At 41.4% G+C, this 16,119-nt stretch overlaps 1 protein-coding gene across 3 annotated transcripts in view; it reads left to right on the top strand.

The window, feature by feature from the left end:
- The window catches only part of FAM149A (family with sequence similarity 149 member A), a 53,832-nt gene extending 44,772 nt beyond the window's left edge, over positions 1 to 9,060 (top strand). For all 3 annotated transcript variants that reach the window (XM_045879674.3, XM_045879675.3, XM_045879677.3), the window contains 6 exons: positions 1,064 to 1,167; positions 1,667 to 1,879; positions 4,941 to 5,061; positions 6,220 to 6,348; positions 6,435 to 6,513; positions 8,955 to 9,060. In XM_045879674.3, the coding sequence (XP_045735630.1) occupies positions 1,064 to 1,167; positions 1,667 to 1,879; positions 4,941 to 5,061; positions 6,220 to 6,348; positions 6,435 to 6,513; positions 8,955 to 9,028 (720 nt within the window). In that variant the 3' untranslated portion in view covers positions 9,029 to 9,060. The remainder of the gene's footprint in view (positions 1 to 1,063; positions 1,168 to 1,666; positions 1,880 to 4,940; positions 5,062 to 6,219; positions 6,349 to 6,434; positions 6,514 to 8,954) is intronic.
- The last annotated feature ends 7,059 nt before the right edge of the window (positions 9,061 to 16,119 follow it).

Raw genomic sequence — 16,119 nt, 5'->3', positions numbered from 1 at the left:
AACAAAGTTGAAAGTAAAAATGAAGTATTATTAGAGCTTATTTTGAAATAAAGCGTCCTACTGGTAATTACAACAGGTCTTAATTTATTCCTCTAACATTTCTTTTTAATGTTCAACATGGGGAAAATGTGGCTGTGGCTTCTACATCTATTCTCCAACTAGAATATGGTTCTAGTTTCAGAAATCCTGTTTCCCTGAATCTAAATGTTGTTTTCCATCCTAGTTGGCCATATCATGGGACCAGATAGGGAATTCATGATTATTTACCCTCACTTCATGCTTCCACCACTGTTATCTAATTTATTTCTCATATGAAGTATGTGTCATTATCCTCAACTTAAAGATTAGGGAATTAAGACTCCAAGAACAAAGTAGTCTTTCCAAGACCACCTATCGGGGAGCTGTGGGAACTGGGATTCAAATGTAAGCCTTCGAGATCTGGTGTTTGGGTTTTTTCCCAGGCTGTTGTGCCACTCTCAGGGCAGCTAGCTGGGGCCAGCTGTGAAGGATAGGGTAGGAGAAGAGGTCCGAGGCAACAGCTCAGTTAGGAGCTGGGGTACTCTTTCTTTGCTTCTCCAGATTCTCTCTCAACCGTCCTCCCCCTGCTGTGCTCTGGAGGCTGGCACACGCTAGCAGTATGGAGGGCTCCCTTGTCCTGCAGCTCTAGGAGCTCAGAGCAAGGCGGGGAGAATGGCAGGACGTTGTTTACTTCTGGCCTCTCTGCCACATTCCACATTCCACCAATAACTGTGGCATTGGTGGCATTTCCACCAAGCAGCTACCCTGTCCAGATTCCAGAAATCTCTCCCTCATTATTTGCCACTCCGAGCCTGCATATGGTAATGCGTCCCTGCTGTTAGGTTGTTATATTGCCTGGGGGAATTAAGCCAGTCCTTGTTAATTTCTCTTCCCACATCTTTGTAACATATCATCCGTGTTACATTTTTTCCTCAAATTAGCTGGTTGGAGTGTGCCATTTTTTTTCCCGCTGATTCCTGAGAGACACCGGTGATCACAATAGCACTGGGTGCTTTTTAATTTGTATTGTTTTTACTTTTCTCAGATTCATCGCTTCTCCAACAATTTTTATAGTGATTTGAGTGGTGTGATGACAATTCAAGCAAAGCCACTGCAGCAGAGACCTACCTATTTCTCAGATAGAATACAGTACGTATAAGAAATAATTACCCTGCCTCTTCTGTATGCTGGATACCCTTGAGCACTGAAGACTGCAGAGGATGTGGGATAAGGAGCATCCTGTTTAACCCCATATGCGCTAGGTGTGCCTGAGCCCATTCGGGGAAGGAGACAGCCACGCATGAGAATGAAGACACACTATTCTAACATCAACCACAAAATGATCACCGTTAGGTTAGGGCAGATAGATAAGGGGAAGAGAGCTGTGAATTCTTAATCTTGTGGGCTATACTGTAGGATTACAATCAGTGAGAACCTTAGATTTTTTCCCCCCTGTGGAAGATGCTTCATTGAAATAGAAATTGAATTGGAAATGATAGCCTGTCCATTCACTCAACCAATATTTAGGAGTATCTTCTTGAGCCAGGCACTGTTCTAGACAATACCTAGTAATGGACACATGTATGTGTGCCCTGTTGTCCTGAGGCTGACATCTGAGTCATCAGCTTGACTTCCATCCATCCCCCAGGAATGAGCAAGAGGACAGATCATTGGGTGCAGGGCCTAGTGCCCTTTCTTTGTCACGGCACCGCCTGGGACGAACCTCCTCCGATGTTCGCATACTCCACACTTCTGAAAGGAAAACACCTGCGTACACGAGGCTGCCTTCTCTTACTTCAGACTCACAGAGGATGAAAACCCCCAATGTGTACAATGATGAAGTTCTTAGGGGAACAAAACTGTAAGTCCTGTCTCTCTCCTGGTAGACCAGATGTCACAGAGGACGGAGACGCTTGCCAGTTAGGGCTTATGGATTCGTATGCACGAAGCATCCTCTATCAAATTTTATGTGGCTACTTTCCAAGTAGTTCATGAATTTGAGTATTTCACATGAGTTGTGTTGCGTAGTCAAGTTCGCTGTATACTAGAATATAATGTCAGGTAATGTACCCAGAGCCATACAATAAAATGCGCCTGTAATGGTGAGGTGATCTTGGATGGGAAATCAGTGGCCTCATCTGTAAAACTAACAGTTAGCTAATGCTTTCAAATTACATAATTAATTCTTTCTCATTATGAGGTTGAAAAAAATTAATGTGCATAAAATGATACACAAATAAAAGGGACATATATAACTATTAGCTTTTTGTTTGTTTCAAATTTTTATTTAAATTCTAGTTAGTTAACACAGTGTGATATTGGTTTCAGAAGTAGCATAACTATTAGTTTTTATTTATCTCTAAGGCTATGTTTCGCTGCACGTGAGGAGTTTCAGAAAAGTTTTGACCTTAGGGATCAACTTCAAATCATTGCCTTGTTAGAAAGGAATCTGTCCCCTCCTTCACTGCAGAATTACGAAGGAGCAATCCAACTTTCTCACTCATAAGGGCCAGTGTTTATTGGGTGCATCCTGTCACCAGCACCAGCTAAAGGAGTCACATTTATTATTTATTCCCTGCCACAAATCTTTTGAGTTGGTCTTCGTAGTATCCCAGATCCAAGGTGAAGAGACAGAGGCTGAGAGAAGTTGCATAACTTGCCCGAGATGATCCCACAAGGGAGAGAGAGGCAGAGCTGGGACTCTGCACAGTGCTGTGGAGCTTTGGAGACCACGGCCCCGGGGCCCTTGGGGCCACCCGCCTCTTGCCTCAAGGGAGCCAGTGTTTAAGGGGTTGCCTTAGGCTCCCCCCCCCCCGCAGGGGTGGAGGCAAAGCAGCTGCCAGGGCTTAACCAGCCCCTGGGTTTTTCAGGATGCATTCCACAGTGCCAAGCCACAATTGGTTTTTTGATGGGTCACTGTTTCTTTCATAATCTGGAACCGGTATTTCCAGCGTTATTTGGGGTATTCCAGTTATCCGGGGCTATTTGCTCTGGCAGTTCTTCCAGGAGCTCTCCCCCTCCTCCGTTCTCACTGGGGACCACCAGGGACACCTCCCCCCTGCCAGTGTCACAAGCCCCTCACTGGCCCTCTCTTCCTCCTCCCAGCCCACCTGGGCTCCACCGTCAGGCTTTCATCCCAAACCTTTTCTGTTTTCTATTGAAGTAAGTCAGATGCCTCCAGCTGTCCATTCCCTTCATGCTCTGGCCCCTTCTTATCTGTAGACCCGTGTTTTTCAACTTTTTTGTTATTACTGCCATACTAAGGAGCCCTTTTAGACTCTTTTTCCTAATTCCTCCCCCACCCGTGGAATTTTAATGCCACAAATATACTGTACAGTCTATGTACTGTTCTTTATATCTGTGTTTTATGCATAAAAAGAACAAGGTTTGTTTTTTTTTTGGTCCCACCAACAATTCATGTTTGCCCGTTGGGGGCAATGTCACCATCTTTGACTCTGCATTCCTATATCTTCCCATTACTTCTCCTCACCCATCTTGACTGGGGGCAGCCTTATCATCTCTCTGACCCACAAACAGACCAGCTATGTGTGTTCTGACTTCCGTGATTTTGTTCGTGCTCTGTCTTTCACTTTTATTAAAATAAACTTTTTTTTTTTTAAACTATCAAAGTACAACAAGTTCTCTGTGGAACATTAGAACAATACCAAAAATATAAGTAGGTATCAAAGATCCCCTGTATGTCCAACACATAGAAATAGAAAAATGATAACTTGGTAAGATGACTACCAATTTTGTCTGTGGTTATGTTTCTTCTTTTCTCTTCTTTCCCTTATCTTTTTTCTAAGACTACATTATCCTACTATTGTAGCACTTTTTCGTATGATTTTTTCACTTAATTCATATTTTCCATGTTGTTAAATATTTCTGAAAGCATGATTTTAATGACTAGAAAATAACATGTGGGTATGTGATAATCTATTAAGTATTTCCATTATGGAAACTTTTCATTCCTTCTATATTTTCACTATTATGATGTATAGTGAGCATCATTTTTTAAAAGATTTTATTTATTTATTTGTCAGAGAGAGAGACCATGAGCCAGGGGAGGGGGTGGCAGAGGAAGAAGCACACTCCCCACTGAGTAAGGAGCCCGATGAGGGACTCGATCCCAGGAACCCGGGAAAATGACCTGTGCCAAAGGCAGACGCTTAACTGACTGATGAACCACCCAGGAGTCCCTGAACATCATTTTTATATAAATCATTTTTTAACTTTTTATTAAATTCCAGTTAGTTAACATACAGTGTAGTATTACTTTCAGGTGTACAATATCATTTTATATAAATCTTGATAAGGAAGACTTCAAATTGTGTCCTGGTGGTATAGTCCTAGAAGTAAAGCTACCAGGTCAAAGGTTATGGATATTTTTAAGACTCTTGAAATATTTTTCCAAAGCTCTTCCCAGAATGGTTCTCACAGTTTATAATCCCACTGGCAGGACAAAAGGATCTTTCCTTGCAGCCTCTAAACTATGGGTAGTATATGTATTTTAAAACATCACAGGTCAAAAGGGTCATATTTTAGCTTTCATAACTTTATTATTAGTGAATAAATGAATTAGAATTTATCCGAGACAATCCATCTCTATTCTTGTGTATCATTCAAAACCTTGGATTCCTTATTGATTTCCATCTGGATGATCATGTTTTCAGGAACCTGCAAGGGCCTGGCAGCTGAGCACTCAGTAAATACAGGTTGACATCACTGCTGACCGAGGAGGAGGTGACTGGAGCTCGTGGTCAGTCCCTCTCCACATTGGTCTTGCTGACACTTCTCATTCTACATGAGCATTTCTTTTTGGAAGGCAGTTGTGATTAGTAGTTCAGATGGGGAGCTTCAGGTGGGGTCTGGCCCCCTCTCTCTGCAGCTAGCTGCTCAGCCAAATGTTGTTTTGTTTACAGGCAAACTGGCATGGAGTGTGTGTCCTCCCCACCGGTTCAAGCCTCCCGGCACAGGTTACCCCCAATAGGCTTAGAGACCGGTGAGCAGAATATGGCAGTTCCTGGATCTCGACCTGTTTCTGTAAGACAGATTTCATTCTGTTTAAGTGCACCATTTAGATTGTCTCTTGGGAAACAGACAAACAAGCAGAATATAACGTTGGCCCTTCCCAATGAACTCAGTGCCATCAAATGTCTCATAATCTGCTTCCTGAAAGTAACTGGCTTGCAACAAGGGACAGGAGGTGGGAGGATTAATTCACTGTTTTGTGAAATACAAACATGATTTGAACTAAGTCAGAAAGTTCAGGTGTCAAGGAACATCTGATAGGATGGTAGAGGGAACTAAAGAGCATGAAGGTCAGGTCAGGAGACAGGGAGATCTGTGTTTGAACCCTGCCAGGTAAACTCTGTATGACTTGTAGACATATTCTCCCTGCACCTTAATTTTCTCACCCATAAAAGGGTCAAAGTGATTCCTTCCTCAAAGAATTGTTATAAGGGTGAAATGAATTTATAGATGGTAGATTATGCCTCCGTAAAGTAAGACCTCAGGAAAACACCTGTGACATTTTTATCAGCCCTCATTCTCACACCTGCACCCATGCTCAACGCGGCCACACGATGGCAAATGGTCTGGGCAGGTCTGGGGTCTCTAGTCTGCATAAGCACATTTCCCCCCAGATGTACGATGACTCCTCACTTCACTCCCATACAAGTAACTTGTCTCTGTTTCGCAAAACATAGAAGGACCCCAGTTGTGGGAGTATAAAGGACTAAAGAGAAAACCCAACAGAAACGTTTTCTCTTGCATTCCTTTGCCTCCTCGAGTACTGCAATAGAACCCATTCCTAGAGAGGCAGGAGTTGCAAAGGGTTGATGTGTAACCTTAGCATGTGGCTTAAAGTCATAAAAGAAGGCAAACATCACATAAAAAAAAAAAAGTCTGATGCTTCACAAATGCAAAATTACATGGCTATTATAATTTAACAGTAAGAATTTTAGGTGGTTAAGTTTTTGAATCCATGTTTATTTCTGAGGTCACTACCATTTAATCAGGTTACATAATAAAATTACATAATTGAAATGTATATTGATATTCATGCATGATGGACCTTATACTTCACAGTATATAAATAAAAGTTTTGAATTAACAAGTGAATGAGCACATAGAGATCTTCTTTTGCCTTTTTTAAGGATTGCATTTGCCTTAAACCAGAACATATTATCCTTTATTCAGTACAGAGGGAGGCACCCACAAAACCGTGTGCTAAGTGCGATTCCTGACAGTTCAGAGCGATCACCTCTTCGAGAAAGATCTCTGACCATAGAACACTTTTCAAGACCCAGCACGACCCATGCGTTTCGGGTGGGTTGCCTGTTAACCCTAAATATGATTTTTTAAAATGTCTGAAACAATAAAACTCATCCCTCATTTTATTTTTCTTCCAATAGTTAGATACTCCCCGGAAAGGTTCGTTGACCCTGATGGAATTTGCCAGCCACACATGGACAAGTCAGAGTTTCTTCACAGGTCAGTTTTCTCCACATATAAATAAAATGATATAATAGGTGAGGTTCAAGTTTTGGAAAGAGAAATTGAGAATTATCTACCTTAACAGGACTATTTTGACCTTGTAGGAGAAAATACCAAGTGTTTCTCCACTATGTCCAGACACAGAAGTCTCTAGAAAGAGCAAAACCTCAGAGAGAAGCACCTATCCACTGTTTGGCATAATGGGGAAAATGTGCCCAAACGCTCTTCATTAAATCAGAGGCCTCACTCTCAGCAAAAGGACAATTCTGTCTCATGAGTCTTACGAGAAATCAGTGTCTCTCTCTGCAATAGAGTTTTCATGTTTTCCATGAAACCCTAATCTTAGTTCTCTTTGAAGACCTAATTATAAAAATGCTTCATAAAATTAATACAAATATTCTAACTATTTTATAATGGAGAGTTGTACAGATAAATACTTATTTTCAGCCTAGTAGCTATTTTTAGAGTCAAGTTTCTAGTCTGAATTCAGGCCATTGATGTTTCAGTTTTCAAAACTGTTGCCAGCATTTTGTTTAAGGAGGCAACATAGGGTCGTCATGAGTTGTGATATTCTGGAATCAAATGCCTGTTTTCCATCCTACTTGCTGAGCTGTCTTAGGAGAACCTCAACCTCTCTGGGCCTCAAGTTCCTCTTTTATAATAGTCTGGGTGGATAAAACCGTTGTTGGAAAAACATATGCAAAGTACTTAGCTAGATTCCAGGCATCTATTCTTTGTTTAAAAATTATGAATAATTTGTATTCTAGATAATCTGAAATGTAAAGGACTGCTGTTTTAAGGCAAATGCTATAGTTTAAAAATAAATCTGGGGGGCGCCTGGGTGGCTCAGTTGGTTAAGCAACTGCCTTCCGCTCAGGTCATGATCCTGGAGTCCCGGGATCGAGTCCCGCATCGGGCTCCCTGCTCGGCGGGGAGTCTGCTTCTCCCTCTGACCCTCCCCCCTCTCATGTGCTCTCTCTCTCTCTCTCATTCTCTCTCTCAAATAAATAAATGAAATCTTTAAAAAATAAATAAATAAAAATAAATCTGGTAAAAGGGAAGCACTGGGACAACACAGCAATTTTATCGCTGTTTACACCAGCCCTTCTATAGTTCTATAGCGTAGTGGTGTCCAAGATTCTTAAGCCCTTTACAATTTTTCTGCTATGTGAATAGTCCTAAGCTACTGTGGCTTTCTGTCGTTTTTCTTTGTATATTCCCTAGCAGCACTCACTCTCACTGTCAGTGATGGTAATTTGTTCTCTAAAAGGCAGCCATGCCCTATTATAAGTATCAGTCTGACTTGTAGATGGTCGGAGGAAAGTAGGCATCAAAGCGTGTTTATTAATAAATAACAACGTGCCAAGTGCTCACTCTGTGCCAAGTTCTGTGCTGAGGGCCGGCATTCAAACACCGAAGACATTTTGGTCTGTGCCTCAAGGAACACTCAGTGTAGTAGGGAAGATGGAAAGGACCACGAGGGAGGTGAGCAGGACCGCCAGCTGGATATGCAGATGGGTAAACAGACAGAGAAGCTTCCCAGAGGAGCCAAGAGCCATGCCATGCAGGATGGGCATCACGTGGTACGAGAGAGAGAGAGAGAGAGAGAGAGAGAGAGAGATTCCATGGGTGGCCAGGAGACCGTGGTGCTGAAGGAGAGAGCTCATGGAATTTTGATGAATTCATTTTTGGAGATGTTGCCTGTAGCATGTTGACCGGAGCTATCTAATAGTTTGTTAAGGCACACAGGGTTAGAGGTTCGGAGAGGGAACTGGGCTCTGAATTTGTTTTAAATCTGCACACTTAATTTTCCCCCAATACTAAGTCAGTATATTCTCTTATCGATAATTTTGTGACTATTGTTACTGATGATCAGAAGCCTTTTTCATTTCTATAAGAGTAACTGAGGGTGCATGAGAGAGATATTCTTGTATTTCTAAGCATTCATTTTCTTTTCCTCTGACAAGCAGGTGTGTAATCTCTTTCTTAACCTTTGCTTCTGGGTCAGAAACAAAAGGAGCTATTAACTTATCAACATTTGTTCTGTGGCAGAAAAAAACAGAGAAAAGGAGAAGCTGTGGGGTATCCCCACTGGGGATTGGAAGGATCTCTTCAGGCAGCTGACATTGCTTCTGTCCCCATGAAGTAGTAGGGCCGCCAGACCATCTGGGTCTCAGGGATCCACCTCTGTGTAGAAGGTTCTAGCAAATCCACCTGCTCTGGGAGGACACAGGGCCAGCACCCAGGCTTTAGTGGAGGGGAGCCGCCTTCTTTCTTCTCAGGACCCAAAACGACAGTTTTTGTCTATTTCCTGGTTTATGTAAAAGTGACATGAAAATAGTTTTTTTCTTTTTTAAAAATATCATCTGCATGGAATCCTTTTGAGAGCTGGAATTATTAACATTTTAATGAGAGTTACTTTTTGGTTGGTGTTTCAGGTTCACAATATCCACCTAAATCTTTTCAGAGGACGACTCTGACTACAAGAAAGAGATTCCAAGTGGCATCTTGATGGAACTTGGACTTCAAAGCCTCAGCCCACCATTTGTCGCTTGAAAAATGGAAGAACAAGTATTATACTATGTATCTGTTTGTCTGACAGTGAGATGTGAGCCTGTCTGAGAGAAATGCAAACAAATAAACAACTTACTTTTGAACACTTGCATTGCAAAGAGAATACAAGTCAAATTCACCAACCTGCTTTCCTGGAAGCATTACAATAAAAGTTCTTTAGGCTTTGCTCAGAAGAATCTGATCTGTGTTTATCATCCATCATTTTATCAATTATACACAGACACACACGTAATTAGTGTATGTTTACACATACTACTTAACAGTGTGAGAGGATATTATCTAGGAATATGCCATTTTGTAACGTTGTGTTTTGAAATGTGTTTTTTGTCTCATTCTGTTTTTGATCCATCAAAATCCTGGTCACTAATAAATATCACTCCCTTCTCGAGAAAATAGCAAAGCCATCTTTGGTACAATATGTCAGTTTGACTAAGGTTCAGATGATCCTAATCATTGCTCTGACTTTCTTACACCTTTTTTAAAAAAGTACTTTAGTCACAAGCCTCTTTGAGGAATGTCAGTGGCTGTCTCCTGAGCCAATTAGGTTTTACTGGTTTTCTTGCTCAAACTCAGTTTATTCAAAAGTAGCCCAAACTTACTGATTTTTAAAGCTGAATATCAACATAATTAAAATATATTATGTATGGTTTCCTCTTCGTTGTTTGCAGGCGAAGGTGTTCATCCACTGGAGGGAAGGTTTCAGCAGACCTCATCCTTATTTGATCACAGTGTGACCTTTGCTCAGATGTCAACTCTGCCATAAAGCCTTCCCGATCCCTCTGCCTAAAGTAGCAGTTCTCTCCTCTCTGTCCCCTTGCCCTGCTTTGTTTTCCTTCAGAGCATGTGTCCCTATCTGCTAGTCATATAGAAAATGGAATAGGGAATGCCAAGGAGAAGTGATTGACTGGAGGCCAGGCTCTAGGGCCATTTTCTTTGCTCCCCCACCCCATGTTTTTCCTCTATAGAGACTTGTATTCTTAGGCTCACTTTTAGATTCTCAGATCTCAAATCACCATAATTTCCTTTTTTCTATCAGATACTTATAGTTTATCAGTCTATTTTTTATTAATCCAAAATAAAACTTTATCTATCTATCTATCTATCTATCTATCTATCTATCATCATATAAATGTATGATAAATTATTTTCAGACATATTTCTGGTTGTAAGAAAAGAGGATCTTGGCCTATTTATAGATGTCTGCAGTTGAAAAGTGTGTTGGGACTGGAATTAGCGTTGTCCTTGACCACGGAGTGACAGAACAAACATGACGCTAGCTAGAGTCGTCATGCCTCTGACTGATCATTTCTCCCTTACATTCCTGACTCATTTCTTACAGTAACGGAGCATGCTCGGGAATAGATGGATGGCCAAAGCTCTGTAACTCTAGGTAATATTTTTAATGCTCAGTTACCCATACAAAGCAGACTGGAGCATTTTGAGAATTTTCTAAATTCTCCCTCAACATCAGCTTATAGAAACTTTCAAGAGAAAATATCGGTTTGTTTTTTTTTTAAAGATTTTATTTATTCATTTGACAGAGAGAGACACAACGAGAGAGGGAACACAAGCAGGGGGAGTGGGAGAGGGAGAAGCAGGCTTCCTGCCGAGCAGGGAGCCCAATGCGAGGCTCGATCCCAGGACCCTGGGATCATGACCTGAGCCGAAGGCAGACGCTTAATGACTGATCCACCCAGGTGCCCCGAAAATATTGGTCTTAACTTAGCAGCCCCCAAATATGAGGAATTACTCGACATGGGAGCAGTCTGGAGTCCCGGTTCCTGTGGGCCTCTAGTTTGGTTTCTCTGGTCCCTAATTATACCTATCTGTACCCTTTCTATCCACCCTGCTCTTAACAGAACTGCTCAGGCTAATTTCTGCCCGTTTCCAGGAATCATGCAACTCCTTCACTAATCAGCGCAGACTTCTTAGAAGGAAAATGGTATTCATTCTAAACTAACATTAAGGTAGAGTATCCAAGATAAATTATTTTCTCATGCAGAACCACTGAATATGTTTTATGGTAGCTTTACTTTATGTGGCTTCTGAGTTTTGTAAATGATAATCTATTATTTATATATGTATTGATAAAAATGCTTTCAAAGATAGAACCCGGTGTAGCAATCCTGATTTGCATCTTCTAAATCTTTTCAAGAGGAGGATAAAGTATGATTTTAGAGATAATAGAGATTTGGTTCTGCCACTGACTTTAAAAACACTTGTTTATAGCATATATTTTTACACTTGTATTAAAGATAATATTTTATTTATAGGTTAAGTGACATTTAGAGGTTAGTAAATAATGCTTATGTCAAGGATGGTGCTTTTTGAACTGATTAGGGAAAAATTGGGGCAGTGTTTTCATAATAATCTACCTTGATAAATGAGTCTTAGAATTTCTCCGTTAAAAATTGAAAAAGTCGAATAACTCCTGAGATAAGTTTTTAAATGAAGGTTAATAACTACATTTACTGAAATGTCTGTTAATTCATCCAAAACCAAGGAAGAAATGAAGAAATTTTAAAATAATATAAAAACAGGGACACCTGGGTGGCTCGGTCAGTTAAATGTCTGCCTTCAGCTCAGGTCATGATCCCAGGGTTCTGGGATTGAGTCCCAAATCGGGCTCCCTGCTTGGTGGGGAGTCTGCTTCTCCCTCTGCCTGCAGCTTCCCCCTGCTTGTGCTCTCTCTCTCTCTCTCTCTCTGACAAATAAATAAAATCTTAAGAAAAAAATAAAAATATAAAAACATGTAAAATACCATAGAAAACTGCTAAATTTTATAAATTTAATATCAACGGAAGTATCCATACTGATGTTATTCTGAACTAGAACGGGATTTCCATGCCAATTATGAGGTACATTTTTATAAAATGTCATAAAACATGTGGGTATTATATTTTTATTGTCCTTGCTTCATTATGACCACAGATCTTATTCAGGAATTTTAGCTCTTTAATTTTTAATAAAAGTATTGAAAGAATTTTCAAGACTTCATTACACTCATAAAACTTCTTTCCGTTCCCAATTTTTATATTATTTGTGTACCTCTCCAGTTTCTAATACACGGGTTATTCACTCGTTTATTTCTAACTGCATAGCATACTTTTCCCAGTAAATTAAAAATACATAACCATACATGTTTGGGAGGGTTTATCTCATTTATGAATACCCCAATATAAGCTTTTTTTCCCCCAGGCAATGACATTCCTGTGTGATAATCATGGATTTATTATTTCATCAAATATTCATCAAGCACCTTCTTTGTGTCAGATTCTGTTCTAAACATTGGACTGAACAAGACAAAGTCCAAAGTCTTTGCCCTAATAGAACTTAGATTCTAGCAGAGGAGGACGATTATAAACAAATCGAGGGGCGCCTGGGTGGCTCAGTTGGTTAAGCCTCTGCCTTCGGCTCAGGTCATGATCCCAGGGTCCTGGGATCGAGCCCCGCATCGGGCTCCCTGCTCGGTGGGAAGCCTGCCTCTCCCCCCTCCACTCCCCCTGCCTGTGCTCCTCTCTCACTGTGTCTCTCTCTGTCAAATAAATAAATAAAATCTTTAAAAAATAAATAAATAAAATAAATCGATACCAACATGATGCAAGGTCATGTAGCAATAGTGCTGTGAAGAAACGTACAAAGGGGTGAGGTAACAGTGGAAAAAGCTGCAACTTTAGATAAAATAGTCAGGAAAGGCTTTATTGCAGAGGTAATATTTGAGCAAAGACTTGAAGATAGGAAAAGAAACATGTATATATGAAAAAGCATTCTAGACAGGAAAAAACACACAGCCCTAAAACAGGAGCATACCTGGAGGTTTGAGGAACAGAAAAGAGGCCAGTGGGACGTGGCATGGAATTAGCAAGTGGGTTAAAATCCTTTTTGACCTTGGAAATGGTAAATTATCTGAAATAGGAAGCCCCTGGAGAGTTTTCAGGAGGAGTGATGTAATCTGACTCCAGAGGATGTTCAGGATCAGATGGTAGTGGTACAGCTGGTGAGGAGTCAAGGGACTTTGGATATCTTTTGAAATTTGAGTCAATAGGATTTGCTTTTGCATTGTATATGGATTGTGATGAAAAGGAATCAAGATTGATTCCTACGCTTTGGCTTAACACTAGGGAGCATGCTGTGAATGTCATGTTTGAGATGCCCATAAGAGGGGCATCTGGGTGGCTCAGTTGGTTAAGCATCTGCCAGTCAGTTAAGCATCTGCCTTTGGCTCAGGTCATGATCCCAGGGTCCTAGGATCAAGTCCCGCATCAGGCTCCCTGCTCAGTGGAGAGTCTGCTTATTCTTCTCCCTCTACGTCCCACCCTCCGCTCAGGCTCTCTCTCTCTCTCTCTCTCTCTCCTCTCTCTCTCTCAAATAAATATTTTTTTTAAAAAAAGAGAGAGATGCCTACTAGATGCCTAAGTGGGGATGCTGAGACATTTGGTTAACTGTACCTGGGGTTTAGAGAAGAAGTACAGACTGGAGGGATATATTTGGCAACTGTCAACATCTAGATGGTATTTGAGTGCCAAAGTGGATGAAATAACCAAGAGAGTGAGTGTAGACATGCAGGGAAAACAAGAGTTCTGGGCCCTGGGCCTCTTAACATCTAGAGGAACAGGATGTGAAGAGAAACTAGCAAAGCTAACTGAGAAGGAATGACTGGTGCGGGAGAACAAACATTAAAGAATGTGAAATGCTCAAAGTCAAGTGGGGGAAAAATGTTTTCCGAGGAGGTGACAAGGACTCAAATATGTTGAATGCTGTTGATAAGGGCCGAGAAATGACTTAAAGACTTAGCCACAGGGAAGATACTGGTGACGTTGACAAGATCTGTGTTAGCGAAATGGACAAGGCCTGATTGCAGAGGGTTCAGGAGAGAAATATGAGGAGAGGAATTGAAGCCAACAGGCATGGCCAGTCTTTTGAGGGATTTTTCTGTAAAGGGGAGCAGGGGAATGGATCTAAAGGTAGATGTGGACTCAATCCTTTAGAAGAGAAAGAAAAAAATCATGTGATATACTTAGAGATTAAATAAATCATTTTCGTAAGGTCTTAATGTGATTAAACAATATAGAAGTGAGTAGAAGACAAGAATATAGACAAGAATATAGAAGTGACTAAAAGACAAAAAGACAAAAGACAACTTATAGTGTAAGTTCTTCTCCATTCCCACTCCATAGAATTGATCAGTATTTTTCTTTCTAGAGAAACTTTTTCTCCCAAAGATGACATGGCATTATATATTCAGTTCTGCAACTTGTTTTATTATTAGCTTTCTACTTAGTATTTCATGAGCCTCTTTCCACATTGGTACTTACAGATGACTTAAAAAAAAAAAAAAAAATCAGTTGGAGAAAAGCCCTAGGCAGTGTTTCTCTACTTCAAAGAGGTCCTGTAAATGCCTGTGTGAAACCTATACGCTGCAGATAAAACTAATCTAAGCAAAGTAGGAATCCAGAGCATGTCTCAACTTACCATCTTCCTTGACACTTTTGCTATAGTTTAGGGACTTGCTACCAGGAGAGGGGCACTCCCAGCCCAAAGCCCTTAAACAAACCGAGGGTTGGGGGGGGGGGCGGTGGCGGGAAGTGGGGGGATGGGTTAGCCCGGTGATGGGTATTAAAGAGGGCACTTTCTGCATGGAGCACTGGGTGTTATACGCAAACAATGAATCATGGAACACTACATCAAAAACTAATGAGGTCATGTATGGGGATTAACATAACATAATAAAAAAAATTTTTTTAAAAGACTATATGAAAAAAAAAATAAAGGGAAACCTCATCAGAAATGGAGCGGGAGGCCAGCAGGGGGAGCTCTCGCACCCTACCATTCTTCCTCAATTGCAGACCCAACGCAAAGAGAGGTACTTGCAGGTGATACTACTTTACTATCCCAGGAGGGAGGGAGAAAAGTTTTTCTCCTTCCCTAGCAACAGCACAGCCAATGAGAGACTGTCACAGTTCAGCCAATGAGAAGCCACTACACTTGGAATTCCCACATTAGCCAATGGACTTGTTTCTAACACACCGCCAATTCCCTCCTTCCTCTATAAGAGAGCGCTTTTTTTTCTTCTTCCTTCTCTGGGCTTGTCGATGGTTTTGCTGTCTTTCGTATGCCTCAAAGTGCAGTTCTCTGCTACAACCAAGTATACTTCCCATTTTGCGGGTAAAATAACTGACAGTTTTATTTTGAAGGTTAAGGCACGATTGAGGTATCCCAGAAAAAGAGGGAAATCGGTAGTTAGGGAACACAACCCTTAAGCAGAATTCCAGCATCCTTGTCACTGCCCTTTTCCTTCTGCAGGCTCAGTGATTGGTCTTCATTCCCTTTGGGGATTACGTCAGAATTACTGTCTCCTTACCAAAACCTCCTTTCCCAGCTTCTCTGATTTCCACTTCTTTCAAAGGCGTTGACCTTTTCCCTGACTTGTTCTTTTAGGTGCTGGCTTTTCAGGGTCCCAAGGATATTTTGGAAAATATTTGGATCACAGCAACCCAGCTTTCCCTTCTCAATCAAGCACGTGATGCAAACTGAAAACTGGTGCTCCTACGGTTGTTTTGTCCCTAAAACTCCCGTAGATCAGAGTAGATCGTGTTCTGAATGGTGCAGAAGCTGCGTGCAATCCCGGGGGCAGGCAGCCAGTCCTAACAGAGTGGAATGCTGCAGGGTTGTGCAAGGAAGCATGAAGTTAGAGACCCTGCCGGGCGGGGGGGTGGGGGGGGGGGTGGGGGGGGACCAAAAAAAAGCTCCTAAGGTTGAATTTCAAACCGGATGCCTCTTTATTTCAATTTTTACACATATTGTTGTCTCTAGCTGGAGTTCTGTGACCAGCACCAGGGACCTAAAACCCAACGCTCAGCCCACCTGGGCCACGCGCGGTTGCCTCAAATTGCACTCTCATTCTCCTCCCACTTCACTTAAGTGCCTTCATTTACATTCAGCAACACTCTATGGAACCCCGAAGCTGTTTTCCCGGTCTTTCGGTTTCAGCTTGACCAAATAAAGAGGCCCGTGTGCATTACGCAGGTT

This window comes from Mirounga angustirostris, unplaced genomic scaffold (assembly GCF_029215605.1).
Source record: "Mirounga angustirostris isolate CCGP_5_RB_7025 unplaced genomic scaffold, mMirAng1.0.hap1 SCAF_2, whole genome shotgun sequence".
Lineage (NCBI taxonomy): Eukaryota > Metazoa > Chordata > Mammalia > Carnivora > Phocidae > Mirounga > Mirounga angustirostris.
The sequence above is the reverse complement of the archived record's forward strand: the minus strand, read 5'-3'. Positions and strand labels throughout refer to the sequence as shown.